At 35.4% G+C, this 21818-nt stretch overlaps 2 protein-coding genes across 2 annotated transcripts; both read right to left on the bottom strand.

Annotated features, from left to right (window-relative positions):
• Positions 1-254: 254 nt before the first annotated feature.
• LOC112456810 (transient receptor potential cation channel protein painless-like) lies at positions 255-3219 on the bottom strand. The gene is made up of 2 exons (XM_025019602.1): positions 1941-3219; positions 255-1681 (listed from the first exon to the last, which is right to left on the bottom strand). Exons 1-2 carry the CDS (start codon positions 2428-2430, stop codon positions 993-995), a joined length of 1179 nt encoding a protein of 392 aa, XP_024875370.1. The 5' UTR covers positions 2431-3219; the 3' UTR covers positions 255-992.
• A 5025-nt stretch (positions 3220-8244) lies between these two features.
• LOC112456888 lies at positions 8245-13683 on the bottom strand. Its single transcript, XM_025019715.1, has 2 exons — positions 13228-13683; positions 8245-10167 (listed from the first exon to the last, which is right to left on the bottom strand). Exon 2 carries the CDS (start codon positions 9924-9926, stop codon positions 8283-8285), a length of 1644 nt encoding a protein of 547 aa, XP_024875483.1. The 5' UTR covers positions 9927-10167; positions 13228-13683; the 3' UTR covers positions 8245-8282.
• Positions 13684-21818: the final 8135 nt, after the last annotated feature.

Genomic DNA, 21818 nt, shown 5'->3' with positions numbered 1-21818 from the left:
TCTATCACTATATCTTGTCGAATTGTATGGAATTTAACATTTCCAATCAAATCGACATATGTAACAAAATTTAGTATGTGTTTTATATATGTACATATGTATATGTATAAAACAGTAAAATAATATATACATATAAAATAAATTTTATTTCATGAGATTTATATAAAATAATATACAAGTTATATGCAGCGGACAATGTTATGAAATTATTATATTACATTAATTTAATTAATTAATCAATTTAATTACGTGTATACTATTTCGGCTTTAGACGCAGAAACTGTGTTTCAAAACCGACACTTGGCGCGCAGTTTGCGTAACCCAATCTTTCTTACGAGATTTTTGAAATTGTCGTTTATCTCGGTTAATTTTTCTTGTTGCTTATTCAAAGTGGTTTTTATCTTCTTGATATGTGACGGTTGATTTTTATTAGAACTAATACGTTCACCTTTTTTAATTATATTTCCCGATTGCTCAACGGGGATTCTGTAGTCGTGAAAGAAAGTGATTTTATCGTTTTCCAAATAATGCGGAAACCAAAAAATTCTTTTAGTAAGGAAGCTGAAGGGATTCCATCGTAACAAACACGAATTTCCGCGGCTGAACCAATTGAGCCAACTAAATGGTTTGCCGAATGCTATGTTTTCAAGATAAACGATCAGGCGTATTCGAGAGACGAGTCCGTTCAGTTTAGCTTCAGATCGAATTTCTTCAGTGTTACTGACTGCTGGACCGTTAATTACATTGACCAATACAAAAATGAAGAAAGCAAACAGCACTAATACAATGCGGCTCAAAACGGGATGTGAGTCGACCGGGATATCGTTGGAGTTGAATTCGCCTGTGAATACCATGATGAGCGTTTTGAAGAGCAAGTCCCCGGGATTAGAAAAATGTCTCTTGTTCTCAAAGACTATGTAGAAAGTCAGGACAAACGCGATGATGAGAACCAAATACGGTAAAAGTAAGTACACGTAATTACGAGAAATTATTCAAAATATTTCAAAGTTGGTAGATATTTTCGGATGTTGGCTGATCAGAGTTGTCAGCACTAAGGCAGACAATAAGACTACCACGACGCGACTCCATGCTCCCGCGCCACATAATAAAATGAGGGTAAATATAATCAGCACAACCTGTAGCCGGTTTTCCCAATTCATCAAGTAACGGCGAGGACAGCAGGCAAATAGAAGGATCTCCCAAATGGTGAAAAGCAACCACAATACGATAACGAAAATCCACAGGAGACTCTCTGGATAGAAGCGGATTAAAAGAGTACTGTTCAAAATCACGTCGAAACTGTCATTGACCGTTTGCGTTCCGTTTTCATTTGGAGAACTTTCGTAAATCATGTTCAGGATATAGGTATTCAGCAAAAAGTAGAAGATCCCATAGAAGCCAATATTCGTGTACAATATATGTCGTATCTTGCACCATTTCTGATAGAGAAAGGACGAGAGCAACGGATGTTTTAGCAGATGATTAAGATTTTTGTTACGCGCGATGTCTAGGAACACTTCCGTTTCGCAAGTCCCTCGATGAGTTGTATTCTGTATTGAGAAAATGTTGTGTGACATCAAGCAACTATAGTCGTACTCAATTACGTCTTCTTTCGTTTGGTTCCTTATCTTCTTCAAGCAGTCGTCGAAGTAGGCCGATAAGACTGACGAAATGTCTGCAACTAACAGCAACTAACATTGCAATTATTCGTCCAATGTAACTGCCTCGTTTGAAAAGCAGACTCATTGCTTTGCAATTGTCTGCTCTTATAGCCGCGTAATTCAACAGCGTGTTACCTTTTTCTTCAAAATTAGAAATTTACAATCAGAGTGAAACTGTTTTCAGAAAGAAAAGTCTCGAAAAGTGAAAAATAATCTACTTATGTTGTCAAAAAGAGCTAGTTTCTGCGATATTTATGACATTTATTATAATATACTCACTGTCAATGCAACAGACATCCACGTTAATTTGTTTCAAGATCATCTCCAGACACGTTTTCAGATTCGAACGTAGTAACGTATCGTTGACTCCTCGTTTTCTTGGCTCTCCCAACTTCAGGCAGACGCTTAGAATTAGATGGTGGGATATCTCGGGTTCCACTTTCAGCAATTCCTCAAAAATAACATAACGACCATTCTGAACAGCCGTACGTGCGGCTTCTTTGACGCTTAAGTACGAATTGGTTCCTTGTCCATGCTTTTTTTCAAATCTGTTTAGAATTGCTTTTACGGCTTTTTGCCAATTATGTTGTGCGGATATCGTTAGCAGATTCTCAACCAAACAAGGAGGAATCTCTCCCTGAATATCCTCCACATACGTCAGAAAACTTGTCTCGTTTCTGTTTTTTAAACTGTCCTCGAGGACTGCTTGCGCGTCTCTTTTCCAGTTTTCGCTTTTAAATGGTAACTTTTCCGATAGCTCCTTTCCCATTTTCGGCAATTTCTGCTCGATTTTCTTTTACGTTAGCCCTTTATTGCTGCCAAATGAAAGACTGTTAAGTTCTTACTGTTGTACTGCTACCCTGTACCCTTCTCCAGCAAGCAAATACTGAAACTTAGCAATTATAGATGCGGGGCGCCGAAGAGAATTCTCAATTCTTCTCTTCTGCAGAAAGCTAAGTCTGAATTAATTGTAAGGGACGACTCATCGAAGGAACGACTCACTGGACACTGTCTGCGCATCATAGAGGAGAAGCTTATAAAGACCGTCTTCCGTGTGAGTTGAACGGAGAGCTCCGTCCATTATTTCGCTACTCACATCTCGCATTGGGGCACGCAACAATATATACTCACACAGCGCAAAGCTCCGATTAAGTTCCCAGGGAGTTCATTTTGCTGAACTCCCGAGAGCTTACAAAATTCGACAAAACAAGCTCTTAGGAAGTTTATATTTTTGAGCTTCCGGAGAGCTTATAAAATTACAAAACAAGCTCCCACAGAGTTCGTTTCACTGAGCTAGAACACCTGTAATGTTTTTATAGAAAAAATTACAGGTAAAAATTACGTTGATATTAAATAATTATTATTCAGCATTTTTTTAACATATCGAATTGTGTAATGCGACCCAATGTGTCAAATATAGTGGATATGAGAAAAACATTTTCGTTATTATTGTTGTTTTACATCATGGTGGATATTCGGTCGATTACTTAAGAGGCTTCCCTAGTGTAACAGGGCCTAAAATGAATAATTTTTAAAAAGAAAACGACAAAGCCGATTGATGAACAACTTTTCTTACATATTTTACTATATTTCAAAAATGCGTACAAATTTTTTTAAAATTTTATATCTGTTATTAAGCCCGTGCCAGCCATTTTTTTGGAGCGGCGCGAAAAAACGGTGACCACGATTGCAGCCGTTGTAGTTATCTGAAACAAAAAAGCAAAAGGATTCTTAACCTACTTGAGTGTGGCTATCGTCTGAAGCAGAATCATGAAAAAATATTGAAAATTTAAAAAATTATAGCGATTATAATTATTAAAATAATTATTAAAATAATTATAATCGCTATAATTTTTTAAATTTTATTTAAAATAATTATTAAAATAATTATAATCGCTATAATTTTTTAAATTTTCAATATTTTTTCATGATTCTGCTTCAGACTACTTATAGCCACACTCAAGTAGATTAAGAATCCTTTTGCCTTTTTGTTTCAGATAACTACAACGGCTGCAATCGTGGTCACCGTTTTTTTCGCGGCGCTCCAAAAAAATAGCTGGCACGGGCTTAATAACAGATATAAAATTTTGAAAAAATTTGTATGCATTCTTGAAAAATAGTAAAATATGTGGGAAAAGTTGTTCATCAATTGGTTTTGTCGTTTTCCTTTTAAAAATCATTCATTTTTAGGCCCTGTTACACTAGGGAAGCCCCTTAAGCTCACCCGAATTATCTCTGCAGTCCTAGAATCATGAAGCATTTCTTTGCAAACAAGGCATTTTTTCATTTAATTATATTATTAAGAACATGTGACTGATATACATATATATATATTTATATTTATTTATTATTCCCAACTTACATGGGGTGTGGAACCATTTTACAAATATTAACGTCTAATATATACAGAGATTTTTTGCATTCTAATATTTAGCGAACACACTTGTATATATATTGCATTATATGTTCTTAATGCAAATAGGAAGAATTAAAGGTTTCAATGCATCTCTGTATAAGACTGTACTTGGATGTTATGTAATTGTGTCATGTTTTAAATTTTTATTATGTAAACGTAAGTAAATAATACAACAGTCTGCTAATATACACATTCTATAAAGATGTAGCTAAAGATGAAGTAAGTATAAAAATTAGGAATATATAAAGTATATTTGTATGTATAAAATGTGTGCATTGTAGTTTTCTGATAATGTCTAAAATTATCTTTGGTTATAAAATTTTTGTTTTGATTAGAAAATTATAAGTTATATCTTCCTATTTCTAGAGTGAGCAAGAGTTACTCTTACTTATTACAAATTAAAAAAGAATAGAATTGTAGATTTTATTAGCTTTCAATTTGTGGAATGATAATTTCTTGATATTTTTTTAAAGAGCATGGACTTGAAGTAAGTATTTTTACAACATACGTTTTGTATAATGCAACATTATTGTATCTTAAACATTTGCTATTTTATTACTTGGTCAAACAACAAATACCTAATCATAAGTTGAAAATTTACATATCTAAAAAAAATATTTAAGTGTTATTATAAATGCAAATTATCCTCTAGAATTATAATAATACATATTATTATTTATATTTAGTTTCCAAAGAAGAAAATCATTATATTTGTATAGTTAATCATAAAAGGCATGGTGATAATAGTTTATTGCTGCATTATTATATATCATCATTTAAATAAGGCTTCATTATATATCACATTTCTGTTACTTAAAAAAAATGCTTTTTATTTTAATTTATGTAACATATATGTACACGCTTATAATATATTAATTGACTGTATTTTTTCATAGATTGAAAACAGTTCTATAGCGAAAGATGGAACAGGAAGTTTCGAAGAAACAATCGTACCATTAGATGAAAGATTTACTAAAGTATTGACACGATTGATTTTCTAGATTGAATTTGTGATTTGGGTTGTGATAATAACAATGAGAAATTACTTAATGTGTTATGTCGGTAAGAATTCTATTTATATAATCTTTACGCATCTTTCTTTTTTTCTTACACAATTGATATAAAATTATATATCTACTAATTCATTTTTAAATTATTTATGTTTGAATTAGACTTGACTTCAACATGTTTTACACCGACATACTAATACGTCGAGGGAGAGAAAAGACCGTCACGCAGCAAGATACATCTAGTAATATATTATTTCTCATTTATGCGTACATGCACATGCAGGTGATGCAGACGTACGCATGCACGCATGAAAGATGGAGATGATATAAATTTCAACATATTTACTACAATCTATCTTTTGTTCGTATAAATTATATTTAAAAAATCTCATTATAAATAGAGTTATATTATAAATAGACCTCACATAATCATTAAAGATTTACTTAGAGTTACACAAAAATTATATATACAAATTATAAAATGATAATTTTGAAAGATGTATTGTGAAAACATTCGTTATATATTATATAAATCGTATGCAACGATACATCCAGACATTTGTATATCGTGTATTTAGATAAATTTATTTCGTTTAGGATTGTATTGAATTTAATGATATAATTTACATGTAGCTAACAAGTTAAACCGCTTATAATAAAATTAACATATACTTGGCAGTATTGTTTGATATTATAATTTATAAAATTAAGTTTTGTGAGTTCTATGTAGTAATCTGAAAAGGGTAAGACATTTTATAAGTCTGTTAAACAGTAGAATATGTAAAGAATGAATTTAAACATCTCATGTATACATGTTAATGTTTTTTATATATATAGTAACTTTTCAAATACACACGTATCAACTTTTTCTCACGAATTCCATTGTATTTTTTATATTGCTATTTTATATTATCAATGGTGAGCTTTTTAAAATCGTATTCAAAGCAACTTCCATCGCCGCCAATTACTCCCGCAGCTTGGTCAACTCCATCATTATCTTCTCATTATCCAATACTTGATTCTTATCCAAATTAATCTGTTCAGCTTGCTTCATTATATTAGGATTAATTCTCAAGATGGCACAATATATTTATCATGATTTACAGATTTACAGACTCGCTACGAGCTAGTTGTATTTGTCATTTACGATATCGTACTGCTTGACGTTGACACGTATGTACAGGGATTAAATATACACATGTCAACGAGATCTTTTTTAATTCCAAGACATTTAAATCCGTGCACGCAATGTTGTGTTGTGGCGCACATATGGGCTGCGGTCCGATTTACGCTCACAGTGTTGTAAGCATTGCTCTATCTTCGTTTGATATTCGATGTGCAACAAAGACAGAATGATGCTTATATACAACTCTCTGAGCGTGAATCGGATCGCAACCATTATAAGTCGCTCGTGACGTAAATCGCGCGTGTCAACGACACACTTGCGAATTAATTGTGTGTTGAAAATAATATAATATAATAATATCTTAGTTTATCAGCGGTTTTGATGAGGCGGGCGGTATGTTCAAGATTGCCTTAAAACTTCATTATCATTCTCGTAGCGATTATAAAGCCGAAATTATAACCGGGAATAAATGTATTAGAGCCATCTTAGGATTGAGATGGTATTCGGCGGATAGCTTATTTATGAGCAAATGACCGCTAGACTTATTGCTTCTCTCGCCGCGACTTTAATTTGCGATTCCTATAGGAATAACTATAGTTATCTGTAAATAACTGCGTAAATATATACTTGTATCTAAATAAATTTAAGAGTTGTCCGTTAAAAATCTCTTTATTAACTTTAAGCCTGTCTCTTATCGGTACGCGGTTCGGTATCTCGCTCACGCGTTTGGTCCGCTTTCGGATACTAAAATTTATGATACATATCTTGCGTGCGCTCCATACCTCGCTTTGCACTGTTTACGACAATTCGCTTTCAAGTTAAAAACAAAATTCGACAATTGAACGAAGTCCTCAAAGCCTGCGACTTCTACCTTGGAAAATGGAGCGCTAACGATTTTGATATTCTCGCATATTATCTGACATTCCACATCATGATCAAGAACCATCAACAAATCTAGTTGGCAATATAGACTAATGTATTACATGCTACGATGGGCATACGATGGAATCGACAGTCCGACACTTTCGTTTTTTCACCATTGCTTTTCCGAAGTTTATATTTCTATCATTTATTAAATTAAAATGAGCTTGAAAAGATTTTTCAAATTGTCTTTTATCTCGGTTAACTTGTCGGTTACATAAAACAAATTGAATTGGTTTATAAAATTGACTGCCTAGGGCCTAGACCGTAATGCTACATATGTAGGACAAACGAAGAGACACCTTGAAACTCGAATTAAAGAACATAAAACTGATATTAGGAAACACGTTAGTAATCATTCGGTAATAAGCCAACATCAGCTTGAATTTAATCACGAATTTGATTGGTCGGGAACGAGAATATTACATAGAGAGCAAAACGTTAAAAAGAGAGAGATTGCGGAGATGTTTTTTATTAAAAAACACACACAAGCAATAAACCTACAGAAAAACACGGAAAATTTAACAACAATTTACGACAAAATAATAGGTAGTTAATCTTCACTGGTTTTAAATTATTTATGTCCTTACTCATTGTGTTCTCCGCAATCGTGTTATGCGGACGTGCTTCCTAACACGCTCTAACACATATTTAATTTTATACTATTTCGACTTTATATCTTATTATTTTTTCAGAGTGTCCTATCTTCTGTTGAGGCACCGTGGAAAGAAAGAAGCAGGAGTTTCCTTTTCAGGAATAGAGTAACTCGTCGTATCAAATAAATGCTTTTATTCAAAATTAGCGTGTTATCTATACGGTAGTTCGCTTGCGACTGCATGTATGTACAGTATGGCCGCGCTCGCGGCTCGGAGGCTCCCCGAGCCCGCTCATCCGGGGTGCATTCGGGGAGACGCTATTAACGCTATAAACGCAAACGCTATGAACTTCGTTCGAAGAGCCAATAGCGCGACAGCGATAGCAAGCTGCCCGAACGCAGCTTAAGCGCCAATAGTATTTCGTGCCTCACCTCGAAAATAATAGCGAAAATAGCGCGAGTGATGACGTCACGCTGCCTTTACAGTGACGTCATCATCGTATATCACAGCGCCACAAAGCGTCTCCTCGAACAGTTTTGGACGATAATTGTGCTAATAGCGTGCTCCCCGAATGCACCCCCGAAGTGCCGCGTTCGACACACATCGCACTAGATCGGAATACGCATACGCTTGACGCGTATTTGATATGCGATGACCTGTCTTAACATCTTCCATGTAAATACATTCATATTCACGCGGGAAAACTTTCAGGTTTTGAATGTTATTACACACCTCGTGTCTACAAAAAATCATACGTACTTCTTCAGTATTTTTAGGTGTATTAGAATCCATTTTATAACACACGCACAATTTGATGTTCATAAAGTTGTTAGAAAAAAATTGCGAATAATACGTAACCTCAACTATTCTGTTAATGAGAAAGCTGAAGGGTTTCCATCGTAACAAACACAAATTTCCGCGGCTGAACCAATTGAGCCAAGTGAACGGTTCGCCGTATGCTATGTTTTCGAGATAGACGATCAGGCGTAATCGAGATTTGAGTCCGTTCAGTTCAGCTTCAGACCGAATTTCTTCGGTGTTACTGACTTTGCCCAATACAAAAATGAAGAAAGCAAACAGCACTAACACAATGGGGCTCAAAACGGGATGTGAGTCGACCGGGATATCGTTGGTGTTGAATTCGCTTATAAATACCATGATGAGTGTTTTGAAGAACGTGTCCCCGAGATTAAAAAAATGTTTATTGTTCCCAAAGAGTATGTAGAAAGTTAAGCCAAACGCGGCGATAAGAAACGAATACGATAAAAGTAAGCACACGCATTTACGACAAATTATCCAAAACATTTCAATGTTGATAGATATTTTCGGATGATGGCTGATCAGAGTTGTCAGTACTAAGGCAGACAATAAGTCTACCACGACGTAACTCCATGCTCCCGCGTCAAATAATAAAAAGGGGGTAAATATAATCAGAACAACCCGTAGCCAGTTTTTCCAATTCATTAATAAGTAACGGCAAGAACAGCAAGCGAATAGCAGAATCTCCAGAATGGTGATAAGCAACCACAATAGGGTAACAAAAAACCATAGGAGATAGCACGGGATTGAAAGAGTACTCTTGTAAGTCCTGATATAGACACACAGGAGAATGTGAAAAATCATATAAAAGGCAATATACGTGTACAATATATGTTTTATCTTGCACCATTTGCGATCGAGAAAAAACGAGACCAACCGATGTTTTAGCAGATGATTAAGTTTTGGGTTACACGCGATGTCTAGGACCACTTTCGTCTCACTAATCTCTCCATCGTCAATCTCAATCTCGTTAATTGTGATCTCGTCCCCATTGTCAGAATGAATATACATAATGCCTTTATCGTCAACCGTCACAGACAGGCCTTCATCGTCATGCTTCATAATAAAGCAGTTATCGTGATACCAAAAATTTAAGTCTTTATCGCCATACTTAGCAATAATACAGTCATCATCAGCATACTTAACAATTAAGTTATCGTCTACCTCAACAATATTGCCTTCATCGTCATACTTAATAATTATGTTTTTATCGGGATACATAAATCTATACTTATTCGGTAAGAAATAATCACTGGATTCATCGTCATACTTAAAACGTACGCCACACATGAGGTCGTATGAGTTCTTAATGTTCTTATTCGCGACTTTTGCTCTTTTCACCAAGTATTCAAAGAAAACCGGTAGCTTCGTTCCCATTTTCGGAAATTTCTGCTCAATTTTCTTTCACGTTAGCCCTTTATTGCTGCTAAGTGAAGGACTGTTAAGTTCTTACTGTTGTACTGGTACCCGTACCCTTCTTTAGCAAGCAAATACTGGAGCTTATTAGCAATTGGAGATGCGGGGCGCCGGAGAAAATTCTCAGTTCTTCTTTTCTGCACGTTTTTTTTTTTAGGATCCTTTTATTGTAATTCGCAGTACCCAGGGACGAGCCTATTACCTGCATAAAACATAAGATAGTTAGTGTTGTACATATAAAATAGGTTATGGAAAGCACGTTTGATTTCCGAGTCTGAGAATTGGGAAAAAACTTGCAAAAAACCCATTAACAATAATTCAAATTTTGCTTAGAGGACGAAAGAAAAGGAAAAGGAATGGGGAAGACAGAAATTGCGTGTGAGCTACACCGAGTCTAAGAAGTGTTTCGGGAGTTTACATCTAATGGTTAGAGGATCCGAATACCCTTCGTGTTATAATTGCCCGTATTACTGATGAGAGGATTATCATGATCATGATTATACGCTTTATGTATCATATCTTGAATGACTCTGAGTTTGAATGTGCAATTGTGTGATGCGTAATTTGAGGAGATTTAGGATGATGCGAAGAAATTTGTTTTGCACATTTTGTATGCGTTTAATATAAGATTTATGAGTTGCTGCCCAGACCGGTGCCGCGTAAAGTAGCACTGATTTGGCACAAGTCTTGTAAAGCAATAGTTTATAATCCGTTTTAAGTTTACTTGATTTATTAATAAGAGGATATAATTTTCTAAGAGCTCCCTAAGTTTTATTTACTCTATCCTCGATTGCCGGTTTCCATTTAAACTTGCGTCAATGTTAATGCCGAGATATTTCACCTTAGAGGTCCAAGGAACCCTAAAACTTGACATTTTTTTTGGTGGAGTTCTAGGAAATTTTTTACGAGTAATTATTATAGCCTCGGTTTTCTCATTATTGATAGCCATCTTCCAACTTCTAAAGAATTGAACGATGGCATCAACATGTTTCTGCTGACGAGTAAAGCCGGACTCCAGGAGGAGGTGTAAACGGCAGTATCGTCAGACAGCGAGTTTGGTCTTATATAGGGTCCTTGGGAATATCATTTATGAAAATATTAAATAGAATGGGCCCCAAGATAGAGCCCTGAGGGACTCCAGAGATAGCGTCACAAATAGATGATGTTTCACCCTCAAAGTTTACTATAAATTTGCGATCTTTTAGATATGAACGAATTATTTTAATCAGATATTCCGGCATGCTGAGAGTATTTAATTTATATAACAAGGCCTTGTGCCAGACAGAATCAAAGGCTTTTTGTATGTCTAGTAATACCATGGCTGAGCTTCGCTTTTTGTTAATCTCCAAAGCAAAAAATTCGGCAACTCTCAGTAATTGTTGTATGGTTGAGTGGCGCGCCTTAAGCCAAATTGTTCATTGATTTATTATGTTGTTCTCTGATAAAAAGGCATCAATCTGCGTAAGTAAAACCTTCTGGTATACTTTGCTTAAAGAACTTAAAAGGCCAATGGGTCTGTAATTAGCCGGTGAAGTTTGCGGCTTAGGAAATGCAAGTATTTTTGCTGTCTTTCAACACGAAGGAAAATAAAACAATCGAAATGAATTTAAGATTATGTAATAGATCTGAATTACAATTTTATATGAAGATTTTTTGAGCATTCAGTAGTGACCTTATCCGAGCCAGGAGCTTTATTATTAGGAAAAGATTTTATGATGTCAAAAATTAAGCGAAGCGTAATAAATTTTAGATCACATTGAGGCGCCGTCTTTTTTCATCTAATAATTCAACATATTGAATTACTACTTTTTCGTATGGAGATATAAGACTGTCTGCATCTTGATAAACTTTTTGAAAGTTTTGCGCCAATAGTTCGGCTTTTTCTTTCGGGTTATAAGCAAACGAGTTATTTCCAAGATCGAATGGTGGTGCAGGAGTTTTATTTTTTTGTAGCGACCTCCACAGCCCCCAGCTATTATCACTAATTTTTGTTTTTTTTAAACGTTCAGACCATTTTTTGTTTTTAGCTTTATTAAATTTGTTTTGGATAATATTGTTAAAAATATTACGATAAAGTTTATATTTGTCAGTGTCAAGATGCTGATATTTTCCACGATAGTAGTTGCAAAGTTTGATAAGCTTGTTAATTTCTGAAGCTACGTTAGGATCTGAAGTAACATAGTTAAAGTTATGATTTTGTACCTCGGTGGACTCTCGCAAGGCATCAGAGAAACTGCTGCAATGGATGCAAGAATCTATCGATTCCTGATTTTGCAAGCTATGTCTAATCCTCCATCTACTTGTAGCAAGCTTAAAACCTTCCCAGTTGACCTTATGTGATTGATTAAATTTTCTCTTAATTTTCGAATTTTCTAGGTTTAATAGAATGGGAAGGTGATATTGGAAGATAGCTCGTTTGCTGTAACACACGTAAAATCGCAATTCAGATTTTTTGCTAGAAACAAATCGATGTTGGAAGGGCGTCTACGGGGCGCCTTATGTGAAGGTAGAACTATGCATGATATTTAGGTTATTTTAGTTTGCATAGTTCAGCAGTTTGATGCCTCTATTATTATTACAAAAGTTATTTCAATTACGATGCTTGGCATTAAAGTCACCGTCAATCAATATTTTACCATACGAATTATTTTTTAAAATTACATCTAGCTTATCGAGCTCAAATTTAACGTTGGGAGAAATATACGTGACTCCCAGAATCATATTAACGCCAGACAGCAGCTTTATTAGCAATATTTCGCATCCATCAACATCTGGGATAGGAAGGGTGTGGTATATAGCGTAAGGATTTATTAATTATAATTGCCACTCCACCTGCTTTGACACGAGCAACATCCGAACGTATGATATCAAAACCGGAGAAATTTAATTTAGTGCTAGGATGCAGCCACGTTTCCGTAATTAAAGCTATATCGATATTGTTGGAGCAAATGAAATAATTTAATTCTAGTTCTTTGTTGTTAATGCTGGCGGCATTCCACAAGCAAATCTTTAGAGGAGAAAGAGGAGGAATTATTTTAATTTATCAGATCAGCTGCCTCAACGAACATCTGCTTACTTGAGACCATCTGTACATGTAGCTAGTTTTTTATTAAGCTCTCGTATAATATTAAAGTTAATCTGCTATCTTTACTCACATGCTCGTTATTTGAATGTACTAACAATAAGTGATCCTCCTCATCTCTCTCAATAAATTCTACCGTCTCGGCTAGGCATTAAAAACGATTGGAAGTATTGAACTTACCTTGTGGCTGAGTGTCGGTTTCTACGCGGGGTAGTTTGTCCTGACCAGAATGGCCAGATATGTCTTCGTCGGCCTGTCGCTTAAGGAGGCTCTTACCCGGCTGCTCTAATCAATGTAGCAACCGAAAAATTATCATTAATAATTGGTTATAAAATTATCGGAAAATTAAATAAAAAAATAAATGATGATTTTTACATAGTGTAAGAGTAAGTTATATGTTCTATTAGTGTAAATATTAAAATTTATACAATAAGTCAGTTGACTACGTCAGTGCTAAAGAGCAAACTCCATTCGATATTCAAATATTATTCAGTTTTTACCCTCAGGGTACAGACTTTAAAAAAGTTACGTTTCGTACGGACATGGGTTAGCCTAACCCGGCGACTTTGATTGACTGTATATCGGGCTGTAATTTGTCAATTAAAACAATTTTTTTTTCTTTGGATCGGAAATTTTCTCAAAAATACAATGGCGTTGATAGATTTATTACATTACTTGTTTAAACAAAGATACATTTGAAAATGTAAACCATTCTCAAAAAATTTTCATAAAAATTCACTTTTTCTTTTAAATTGCATAACTTTATGAAAAAAAAAGATGTCGACATTTTTTAAGTCGCGTTTGAAAGTTAAAAAGTTGTTCTTTGAAATGGCTGAATTCGTTTTTTGATCTATTCCAAAAAGTATTTTTTTTTTTTGAACTATGAAACCCGTTTTTTTGCGATAGCGATATAACGTTACTTGCTTGATTTATCGAAATAACGCAAAAAAAAATATCTTAAAGTAAAAATAGTTCTTTTGGATGTTGTTGATTAGTATATATTAAATAAATAACAAAAATTGAAATAATATTAACATGCATGCACGGATACGTTATGCCGGTATGCTACAGAGCATCCATTTTGAGGTTAGAATGCACAAAAGTATATTACAAATAGTAAATTATACATACCAAAATACTAAAAAAAACTACTGCAGCAAATACTTGAAAAACACAAATTTTTTTTTTAACACGGATTTTTTAACGTTCCGTACGGACTGGGTGTAGACTACCCGAGTTTAATTTTCAAAATCGTATAACTTGAGCACCAAGCGTAGACTGACGCTGCCCCTTGGCGCTCATAGTAAGTAGCTACCTCAAAGATTTTTCTCCCCGGTACGGACCCCCACCATTCACTTCCTTTGAAATGGCGCTACTTTCAAAATTCGCTTGGGTTACGCTAACCCAGTGTGTACCCTGAGGGTTAATAATATGGTTTAAGGCTTTTATGCAACACGTGCATGAAAAGTGCCCCATTACGCACGCTACGCGTGCGTGATAGACCACTTTCCAGGCACTTGCAACATAAAATAGGGAGTGTAAGCCGTGTGTAAAGATGAAAATTCCCGGGTGCGGTTACCGTACTCGCCTTCGGCTCGTGCGTAAACTCCGCACCCGGGAATTTTCATCTTACGACACTTGTTACACAAATAACTATTTTTTTCGCAAACCATCGAATCAACGAAGTTTAATTCGTTGGTTCGCATGTTCCATACGTACGTATCTCGGCTACACGCGTTCTGCGGTCAGTATGCACGTTGCACGTAGACGGGAATCGGGGGGGGGGGGGGGGTAGGGGGGGGGGGGGGGGGGTACGGATCTGGAGAAACGTCGGGCGGACGGGAGGAGGGAGAGGGTTAAAACGATGGAGTTGCGGTGGAGGAGAGACCGAAGGGTTGGAAGGTGGCACGCGGAGGAGGGAGGACAAAAGCATGAGGGGGTGCGAGAGGGGCGCTTGCGCGGATGAGGCTAGGTCTGGCACCTGTGGATCTCATCGATCCGAACCGGTTCGCGAACCACACGCTCCGATGCTCTTTAACCTGTCCACCTGGACGCCGTAGCCAACCCTTCCAGTTTCTCCCCTGTGTCGCTTTCGTGTTTTTCGCGAAGTTCGTCTGCCATCGCGATTGTCGTCTTTCGAGACAAGAGTCCGATTCTTGAGATCGTTCCTTGATTCGAAAGTTCATCTTATTTACTAAATTAGTGAGATAGCGTTTCGATATTCTAATTTTACGACGCTTCTCGGGCGCGCGTCACAGGCAGTGATTTTCATTTCGAATTGATTAACGCGAGGATGAGTTAATAAATCTTAAATAAACACCTACTGAATTTTAAGCGAAGAACAGTGTTTTTAAGGAAGAAGTATTATCGTAATGTAGAACATACTTATTTTCGTGGAAAGAAATGGGGAAAATTTATAGTCAACACGTGTTCTTTCTGTAATGATCGATTTACCTCGTTTCTTAGCCTTTTTCTTTGCCTCGCTATTAAATCTTTTCGAGAACAAAGTCTGCGAGAGAATAGGAGCCTCGCGGAGCCGACAAGAGATACGGCACGGCTTGCACACGACGCTGTCTCGTAAAATTATTCCTGACGCTGTTGTCGCGATCGTTAACTGGCAGTTAGGGGGAATACTTAATCAGGACTCTAGCTTCAGCACGGCTTATGCCCGACGGCGTCGTTGTAGATAACGATACCATTGAACTTATCCAATAATACCGTCGTGCTTATGCGAAAAGTGTCACAGTTACTGTACGTCGACGTTTATGCTCGCGTGACAGTTTACAGGAAACGGTCGAGAGATATCGGAAAAGATCGCGTTTGCCGATTGTACACTTTTCGATATTAATATTGCCATACATGATGCAAGAGAATCAATAGCAGAGTCAGTAGCTTCTATCAAGATCTAAAAGAGACGCGCGGAAAAATATTTTCTCATGAGAGACAATAAATGCAACGTCTTCGTAGCGTTCACTCTCCGAAAGATGATTCCTTTGCGAGAGAACAAGCTTTATCATCTAGCTCGACGCGACGTATTTCATCGTATCCACACCGTTATCGACTGTTGTGTCTGTGGACGCAACGCGCCGCAATCGAAGCCGCTCGATATCGAGGGTTGACGTGCAAGCATGCACTCCAATTCGTGGAGATAAATCCCGAAGTTCGCGGTCCCACTTATATTGCCATTTGCGTTCGTGATCGGCATTCCTCGCGCGGATTTCGCATTCTGATTTCATGCTCGCGTCTTTGTTCCTGGTTCCGACACGGAATTTGATACCTGGGTATACATCGATGTTATTAACCGAGGTTGTTGTGTATCATGTCTGGAGGACAAATTAGGTAAAAGTTAAATATGCCACATATTATATTTTTATCATTTATAATTTGCAACTAAAATGTCCATGAACCGCATGAGAATTGTTTAAACAATGATTTAACTAATAATGTTCAGGAAATTTGTACAACGCAAATATCAGTAATCTCAAACAGCAGAGAAGAAACTTTGAAAAACATTTTAGTTTATCCTGAAGTAAAAAAGTCATCAAAAAAGAAAAATATAAATAAAATACAATTACGTTCAATAATTACAAGTGATCGCTGGTTACATTTAAAAAACAAAGAAAAGGATAAAAAGCGATTATTGTTAGAGCAAAGACAGAAAAAGAAAATAGAATTAGCGATAAAACGAAAAGAAAATTTAAGAATAAAAGCAGAAAGAAAAAAGAAAAGGGAAATAGAAAAGAAGAAAAAGCAACAAGAGAAAGAAAGAAGGAAGGGAGAAATAATTGCTAAAAAATTAAAAACTGCTAACAAAACAAGAAAGTAAAAATAATAGATTAGATGAATTATTTTAGTAATATAGTAATAGATTAGATGAATTATTTTAAACAATGTTAATTTTTTGATATTTTTATTTTACAATTTTTTGATATTTTATTTTATTTTTTATTTTATTTTACAATTTTATTTGATATTATTTTACAATTCTAATTTAAAAAATTTAAGTTCCTATTGATGACGCATGAACCTTCATAAGATAAATTTTTTAAATTCTCGATATTAGTTGATAGAAGTTTATGTATGATATGCTATATATATAATATTTTATTAAAAATAAATATTAACAGTAAAAATAAATCATAATTTTTATTATATATACCTATTTTATTAATTGTTTATTTAGAAATTAACCTCAGTTCATTATGTGGCCAAAACTAGTACTTATTGTGGCGAAAACTGGTGTTTTGGTGACCAAAAACGGTGAAATCGGAACTTATGATATAATTTTTATTTTTAAAATATTTATTTAAATTTATTTGTTTGCTGATTTTAAGTTTCTTATCTAAAAGATTCTTAAGAATATATTAAAGTAGTTAAAAGCGTTACATAACAAATAGAATTTAATTAAAACGTATTTATTTCGTCAAAAATCCTTAAAGTGGCCACAAACGGTGCATTGACCCTATGCGTAATGCGTATGTACTGTGCCTGCTATTGACGTAAGCGCTGGTATGGCTGCGGCTACTTCGCTGAGTATTGGTCGCTGGAGTTACGACCAGAGTGATCAACACGTGATGCTATCCCTCCGCGCACTAACTGGCTCCTCGCTCGGGAGCTCTCCGGTAGCTCCCCCGGCTCCCCGTGCTGTGTGGATATATTTCTCTCACAGCGCATGATCGTTATTCACTCACTCTACGTATGTGCCCTGGTAGGAAAATAACGTCAAATGACGTCAAACGTCTTAATAACGTCTCAATTGACGTCTTTAAACGTCAATTGGACGTCATTAAAACGTCTTTAAACGTTACTCTCCTACCTGGGTGATAAAATCCGTCTTTCAAGTCAAACGTGGAAAAATAAAATTTATTACACAGACGATTTAAATTATCATCAGCTGAGTTGAAAAATTATTTTTTACTGCTATTTTTTGTTTAATTCTTGAAAATTAATATAAAGTCGGATTTCTCCCGTTTTTTTACGCACACAAGAACATGCATCAGATTTGTGTAAAATAATTTAGTCGGCCATATATTATGTCACGTTTACTTAGATCGTCTAATAAACTCTAACTTTTCTTTTTCGGCATATGATAATCTTCTAGAACGAAATAGGCTGCTTATGCGTTAAAAGAATAGTCATCTAAAAAATTTTGTATCTATATTTTATCTATTCCCCACTTTCTAATATAGCTATTCTTCTTTGAACAATTTATTAATCTTTCTCAAAATATTCGGATCAAATTTGGGGGTTGACATACAAATATTTATTAACTTCTTCCGAATAATCGAGATTGCCATTAATTTCTGCGTATGAGTCATAATCAGCTTAAGGACGTTCTCTCGTCCTTATACTAGAGAAAATCGATTTTCTTAGGATTTTCTTGAAACTGCAGTGAATATACGTTAATTTTAGGTGTGTTTTATGCGTGGTATAAATTTCAATACCTCTTCCGGTATAAAAAATAAAGATACTGAGCCTCAAAGTTTCAACTTTTACTAATGAAAAGGTTTTCCAGGCCAAACGGTAAGAGATACGAGGTTGGCCAAGAGGACCAAAGTTGCTCCTCTCGTCGAGTTCTATAAGGAAAAAATGCCAAAACTAAAAAAAAATCTTTATTTTTTATACCGGAAGAGGTACTGAAATTTATACCACGCATAAAGCACACCTAAATTAACGTATATTCACAGTTTCAAGAAAATCCTAAGAAAATCGATTTTCTCTAGTATAAGGACGAGAGAACGTCTTTAAGGTAATCGTTATCTTATTTAGATTCTTAATAAAAAGAGTCGCAATCTAACAGTGTTCTGAAACTCATCGTCCCTCCGATACGGCAAAGAATGTTATATTTGTTTCGATATTTTCAACTAACATTAGTTTCAAATTTCCCGCACTCAGCGTAATTTTAATAAATGTCCGTCAAAACTCTCGATGTCTGTCAACTGTTCAATTCGCTTAAAAAATCTTGTCTATTTAATTTTAATTAATGAATTTTTACCTTAGATTTTGTTATAGTTTTTTTTTTTAATTTCTTTTGAACTAGTCCAGATAGCAAAACGCCTGTCATACGAAATGTATCCGTAAATTCGTGACGAGTGTTTGCGTAAAAAAAAACAGTAATAAAGCTGCGTTCGTAAATGCTCAGCAACAATATTAAATTTGTTTTAAGCAACGGTTTATTTAATATTCTTTACATTTTTGCAGCAACAGTTTACGCCGAGAGGCTGTAAGATCTCTTTTGTTAAAACCTTACTCAACATGAAATGAGATGACTCGATTCACTGGAAGGGACGTGCATTCATCGAACGAAACATTTATTTAATTGAATCCGCAGTTTTATTTGGAATTCCGGTGACTACAACTATCTTTCTTCGGAAACCGCTTCTGTACGCACGCTCATTCATACATACGCACACTCGCTCAATAAATACATTCACTCACAATTACCGCTCGCTACGCTTCACGCCGAAGATGGTCATCAATATATAAAATATACACGTATATATTAGATTTAAAAGAATACTACGGATCTGTTTGTCAATGGCACACAGTGTATAAAATAACAGATAGATACGTTTATATATATAGCGCTCGAATTCTTATAATCTCGAAGTACTTGTGCCGGTTACGATCTAAAATTACATTAAAGACAGTGAGGTACTCATATCTGTGTGCTCGGAATATAGTATATTGCGCTTCCCTCGTTGGCTCTCGCCTGTTCCGGGGACCCTCGCTTTCTTTTTCTCAAGTCGCTGATAAATGCTGGGCGGGCTGTATTGAGCTCCGCAGTCAGTTCTATCGCCGTATCAAGGCCCGGATTCAGAGGTAGCTCTGCCTGGGCCCTTCGGAAGTGTGGTCAGCTCGGAGTCCCCAGAACGAAAGAGAACGAGGCTGAGCTTTGCTCGGTCTCGTCGATCATCGCGGATCGCGGATCGATGCTGGGCTTGCTCAGATCACCCGTCTCCCACTTCGGGAGAACCATGGGGTGGTGAATTACAGCGCGCACACATTATTACCTTACAATTACACCTTACAAGGCTCCATTGGTATATATCTGCAGTTTACATATTATTAATGAAAATAATTTACATATGTTTGTTGAAAAAGTATGAATCCTAGCTACGATTTATGTTTATCCAATTTTTGTGACAACCATTTAAAAAAAAACTGTTTTCAGCAATACGTTAATATAATTTCGCACACTCACGTTTTGCTATCTGGGAGGTATATTGATAACGTAGATAGACGTAATTTAGTAATATTTATTTGTTGATAGCAAGAAATATCAAAGGTGAGATAATTGTGATAGAAATGTCAATATACTCAGTATCATTCAGTACCTTCACACTTCGGCTTTGCACGAAAAATTACCGAACAATCTGTATAAAATTTTGTTTTCTCAAAAGTATATATATATATACGGCTGCAAGACCGATTCTGACGGGCATGAAATGCGTGCTCCCACGCAGTCGTAAAGCTTTAAGAGCGTAAAAATATTATATAAAATATATAAAAATGAAATTTTTCGATATACCTATACCTTATGTTGTCATTAAACCGACAATTGCAGAAGAGTCCGGATGTTATCCCCAATGTTCTGACATTCATTTTTCAGTGATATGGATTTCAGATGGGTATAAGCGAATAGGAAAATCTCTCGAATGATAGAAAGCAACTATAATACAGTAACAAAAAACCGTAAGAAACTCTCTGAATAGCAGCGGATTAAAAAAGTACTGTTCAATACTGGATCGAAGCTATCACTGACTGTTTGCATTCCGTTTCCATTCGGAGGACTCTCGTAAGTCATGCTCAGGATATAGGTATTAAGCAGAAAGTAGAAAATCCCGTAGAAAACGAAATTTGCATATAGGACAAGCCGTATCATGAGCCACTTGAGATAGAGAAAAGAGGAAAGCAACGGATGTTTTAGCAGATGATTAAGATTTTCGTTAAGCGCGATGTATAAGAGCACTTCCGTCTCGCGAGTCGCCCGTTGAATTGTATCCTATTTCGCGGGAATATTGTGTGGCATCAAACAACGATAATATAATCGAACTCGATTACGTATTCATTCGTCTGATTCTCCGTCATCTTTAAGCAGTCGTCAAAGTGTCGAAGTAGTTTGACAACGTGCACTCCGGGATGTGTATAATGGGCAGTATGTTGAACGTGTTCATATGTCCAATGTAACTTTTTTGTTTGAGAAGCAGATTCAGCTTTGCGATTTCCTGCTCCTTAGAAGTTACTCGTTCCGATCATGTGCGCATAATACATCTACTAATAAGTTAATTATGGCGAGATTTTTGCTCGCGCATCAATTTCTGTCAACGATATTAGTTCCAGAGAAATCAATGATTTCTGTATAAAATCAATTTTCAGGGATATTTTACATTAGTTTAGAAAAATAATTAAAATATATTTTTGGTTAGAGAGAAAGTATATCGTAATTTCTCTTTCTACTTAGCATACTAATAAATTGCAATCAACAATTAAAATCCGAGTTATGCATTTTATTATTCTATCGGTTTCTAACAACTGTCAAATAAATATCACAAAAACAGCAAAAAATTTTATTTTATATGGTCGAAAAAATTATTATCAAAATATAAAAAAAGTGAATATACGTGTCGAAATGTATATATCAAAATGCCACCCGGGCACGCCAAGTTTTTACGCTTTATTTTGATTTTAAATCTGTTTTATAACTTTTATATGACTTAGAATTTGTCTGAAATCACAAAAGAGTTACAGAAAAATAAAATAAAAGTTCG

The sequence above is a fragment of the Temnothorax curvispinosus genome, unplaced genomic scaffold (genome assembly GCF_003070985.1).
Source record: "Temnothorax curvispinosus isolate PA1 unplaced genomic scaffold, ASM307098v1 QBEX01000099.1, whole genome shotgun sequence".
In the NCBI taxonomy this organism is placed as follows: Eukaryota; Metazoa; Arthropoda; class Insecta; order Hymenoptera; family Formicidae; genus Temnothorax; species Temnothorax curvispinosus.
The sequence above is the reverse complement of the archived record's forward strand: the minus strand, read 5'-3'. Positions and strand labels throughout refer to the sequence as shown.